Source organism: Anopheles cruzii, chromosome 3 (assembly GCF_943734635.1).
Source record: "Anopheles cruzii chromosome 3, idAnoCruzAS_RS32_06, whole genome shotgun sequence".
Classification (NCBI taxonomy): Eukaryota; Metazoa; Arthropoda; class Insecta; order Diptera; family Culicidae; genus Anopheles; species Anopheles cruzii.
The window spans coordinates 62,427,820-62,432,345 of NC_069145.1; the positions used below are offsets into that span (position 1 = coordinate 62,427,820).

The 4,526-nt window shown below is 48.8% G+C and overlaps 1 protein-coding gene across 1 annotated transcript; it reads right to left on the minus strand.

Annotated features, from left to right (window-relative positions):
* Positions 1-226: 226 nt before the first annotated feature.
* LOC128270745 (dynein axonemal intermediate chain 3-like) lies at positions 227-3,535 on the minus strand. The gene is made up of 3 exons (XM_053008161.1): positions 3,369-3,535; positions 1,253-3,303; positions 227-1,188 (listed from the first exon to the last, which is right to left on the minus strand). Exons 1-3 carry the CDS (start codon positions 3,533-3,535, stop codon positions 227-229), a joined length of 3,180 nt encoding a protein of 1,059 aa, XP_052864121.1.
* Positions 3,536-4,526: the final 991 nt, after the last annotated feature.

The following is a 4,526-nucleotide window of genomic DNA, read 5'->3' on the forward strand; positions in this document are numbered from 1 at the left end:
CCAACATATTGAGTGCTATTTTATTCGCAATTTTTCTGTACTTGAACATAAATCATTGTTCATTACCTAACAAGTAGTTTAATGTTTAAAAAAATTGTGATTTGAGACAGGATTTAGTAAGTTGCAGTTTGTCTTTGCATTTATTACATAAAAATGGTTTACGTAGATTACTTCTCTTCATGATTTTATCTGTTTAGGTAAGCCCCCTGCAATTACTGTCCTTTAACTATTCCAAATCTTTCACTTCTTCCATATCCTCTACCTCTGTCTGGACTTCATCTTCCGCCTTCGGTACTAAATCTTCCAAGCGCGTCGCCGGAGCTACTCCAAGTCTTCGCAGCCTTCGCTTGTTTTCGTACCGAACAACATGACGCATGTTGGCGCCTACATCGACACACACTTTCGTCCGTTGATCTTTTCCCTTCACCAACACATCGAGAAAGCTTTCCAACTGAGGCAGGTAATGGGACCGCAGCGTTTCTCTGGCTTCACCCTCAACCGTGCCATAGTCGGCAATGTTGGGCATCAACTGTTTAATCCTATCGCGCGATTCGTCCTTCCCTTGGGTGACTGCTTTCTTCGACGGGTACAATATTTTCTTCTGATTCACGTAGTCTCCTTCAGCCCGTGCTAACGTGGTCGCGATCGCTGAGCGCTTCTCCGCGTTATACTGCTGCCGCTTTACCAGCGGACGCATCTGCTGGGCCATTTGTTTCGGACTGACATTTCGGCGCTCCATCAGTTTCCCCAGAAGATCTTGGAAGTGTTTGGCTCTGTACTGCTGCTCCAAACGATCGCCCAGCGTCATGCGCTTGTCCTGGCCAACCTTAACTTCTCGCTTGTGATTGTCACTCTTCTGTGTAGCCATCGCTTCTGGCAGGGAAGCGTTTTCGTTGGCGGTGCTTTCGTGCTGCGTCGGGGCCTTGATAGGATTTCTATCGTTGTAGGCTTTGACCCACTCCGACTGGGCAGACCTTCGTGAGATCTCGTGCTGTATCACATCTCGAATGGTTTGCTCCTCATTTGGTGCTGCCTTCACGAGTCCTTCCGAAAGTGTAAAGATTCTGATGTTCGCATTCTGATCAGCCACTGCCAAACAGCGACGAGCACTAGCCAGGCGATGCTGCGATATGACCGTCAGTGATTCCGATCCGAGGTTTACACAAATACAAGCTCGAAACGTTCTCACTGTAAGCAAATTTAGACCTTACTGATTCAGACGAAAACTAAAAGTGGCAATCTGTGCACTCACTATTCAGATCCCAAACCTCAAAGTTGCCATCGGCATATCCAACGAAAAACACCGAAACACGAACCAAACTCCACTGACAGGCCGTCACCTTGGAGGGTTTCTGGCGCCAAAATATCGGAGCACAAGGATACTCGATGCTCCACAAGGACAGCACATGTCCGCCGATGGAGAGCAGCATGTGGTGTACCGTTGGGTTTCTCTCCAGCGCAACAATGGGCCCATCATGAACGGCACTATAGTTGTGCGTTACCTGAAGTGTTTCGTCATTCACCAGTACGCCCTGATCGAACTCATAACCCTCCCAAAGGCCCTCCACGATCTGACCGGTGTGCGTTCCCAAGATAACACGCTTGGTGCACTCTACGGGAATCATCTCCAGAGCGTGCGTAACGCGTTTGATCAGGTCTGCGGTGGTTTCCAGTGGCGTCGAGTGATAGATCGCCTCATCCGCAACCATGCATACGATCGACGTCTGGCAGATAATTTTAAACACGGGGAAGAACAGATTGTCCACCCGCTGGTAGATCGTTTGGTCCACCATCTGGCTGCTCTTGGCGGTGGCTGCGGCTATCATCTTCTGAAGGGCTGGAGAGGAAAAGTTTAAGTCCCAGAAACAAACACTCCCATCCAGCGACGAGGTCATCAAGAAGCGGTGCTGCTTCTCCTGGGTCACCTTCAGATGAGCGGTTGCGGTGCAGAAATAGTTTCTAGGCAACCACTTGATAGCGCTGATGGCACCGCGAGGTGAGTGCTCCAGGGAGCTTACGGCCGCAGGAGTGACCGACCGATCGATCTCGTGTTCCGCAGGTTGTTCCAGTAACTGCAGAATACCTTCACGATGCTCACTACTTGAGGTGCGGGCAGCCTCAACACGAGCAATTTCACCCTTCAAGTCCCAGAGAGCGATCTGACCGTTTGTCAATCCACCGACCAGGAGGTCGCCATCGTAGGGACAAAACGACACGGTTGTGACCTCGCGAATCGACTTCAGCTCAAGCAGAGGTACGAGCGCATCCGTGAAGCTCCACATTAGGACGGGACACTTTTCGAACACCGCCCGATTGACGGGATCACTCGTAGTTGTCCGGTCTCCTTCACTGGCAGTTGCACGGTCTTTGGGCGCTTGGTCTTCGGTCGCCGTTTCAAAGGTGTAAGAAGCAACAAAAATCCCAGAAAGCACTGGATGCCAATCTATGGAGCGAACGTATCTTCCCGTGGTCACTGACCGGCTCATGAATGACAGCTTCTCGACAATCTCTGGAGAATGGTAGGGCTGGATAGCTTCGGGAAAAGTGCGGTCGTACTCATTCTGGTAGAGGCCAATCAGATTGAAGCAAGACTCTTGCATGACGGCGTCCGTCACCTGATGGAGCTTAGTTTGGGAGATCAAACCCGGATCCACTTGGATGTGCGACAAGTCCAGCGCGTATTGCGTCGAAGCATTGACCGGAAACGTTGGATCGGTCTGCAGCGATATGCTGCAGCTTTGCGGACGTGCTTGGATACCACGATCGGTTAATTTTCGCGGAAAATTAATGTTTTTCCACTTGCGAGGCAATAGCTGTACATAGCCATCGCGAGCATCGGCCACCAGACGCATGCCTAGCCTAGCTTCAGCCCGACGAATGGGAAATACACTCTGAACCTCGGCGTCATGAGCAAGCTCCTCCTCTGAGGCAAAGGCCGACAGCTCGAATTCATGTCCGGAACACTCACCGGCCCACCTAGTTTTGGCTGACTTCTCAACGACACGCTTAAGCTTCAGCCGTTCCAACAGTTCCAGTCGTCGGATGATCTCACTAGCCTCGTTGATCTCCGCTATATCCGTGTACACGAGAAACACGTCCTGGTCGATCGAGAGCTCGGGTGAAAATTCAATTATAACAGAGGAACCGGGTTCAAGCTCCAGGAGGCCTTCCAACAGTTTCGAGCCTAGCTCGGCGATCGGCGACAGGTGCTTCTCAAGAATATCCTTCTTGATCGCCCGCCATGGATGCTCGTCGGTGAGATTTTCTCCCGGCAAGATTCCCATAAGCTTCTGTAAGTCAGTGCTACGGAAAGGCAAGAAAACATCGCTATCTTTAGAACACAATTCACTCCTGCGGAATGAACTTACCTGATGGTTATTTTCGTAACGTGAGAAAAGGATTTCATCCGTGCCCGAGCGTCATCTTCATCAAATCCAACAATTATGCTCACATCTTCGTCTTCCGACAGGTCATTGGAATCTTCGTTAGTTTCGTCGTTTGTTTCAAAAATCAACAGTTTCGTTTGCTCCTCCATATTGCTGACAAATGCTTGGTTCGAGTCGGACCAGTTACAACATCGATGTGAATGTTTGATCAAAGCCTTCTGCGACTGCATAGAAACCGTGATAAGCCTTCGATTTCTCGTGACGCAAATTAATCGTAAATCTTTTTGTTTTTCACTTTTGGTGACTATTTTGTTATAAGTTAAGATTGATTATGAGTTTCATGGATGCAGATTATTTTTTAATTATTTTTGCCTATTTTAGATGATAACAAACTACTGAAACAAAGAGTTATTACAAACCGTTATATTATTTCTAAATATCTAGGCAAAACATTTTCGTAAATTCACTGAAATTGGCGTTCATTTTATACTATTCTTGCTTTATGCTGTGGCCATTGACCTACTGTGTACCGTATTGCCGTATTCGACACGCGGCACAGTATCATGTTTTGATTGCCAGCGCCGTATCAAAGTACCATAAATTATACACATTAAATTGATGTTTCAATTACACTCGGAGGAATCCGAATCAGACGGTATGAAATTTAATTAATGATATGTAGATTATTTATCTAATTGATTTGGCGACTTTAATGAGCCGTACCGCTGATGAGAGAGACCTGGCAGGCTGCGAGTGCATTCGCGCTGGTCGATGTTTTCTTTTTTCGCCGCCAGCGACCCCCTGATTGCCGGACAACACTCGGCGTCCGGCATGCCGGCATGCCCCACTCGACGCCCCCCCCCCTGCCCATGGGTTCCCGGTTGGCCCCGATGCACTTTTATTATTTTTCCAATCGTTTTCCAATCGAACACGGTTTTCCATTTTTCCCATTTTATTTATGCACTTTGATATGAAACGCGCTGTCCGGTTCATGTTGTGGCAGCTCGCGAAATGAGTCACAACCATTGGCCTGCCCCCCCACCGGTGGGCCGTGCATCCCCTCCACCCCGCGGCTGGCCTCCGTTCCAACCGATTGCGGGTCGCGAAACCAGCGTTATCACAATTTGTCATCGAAAAGCG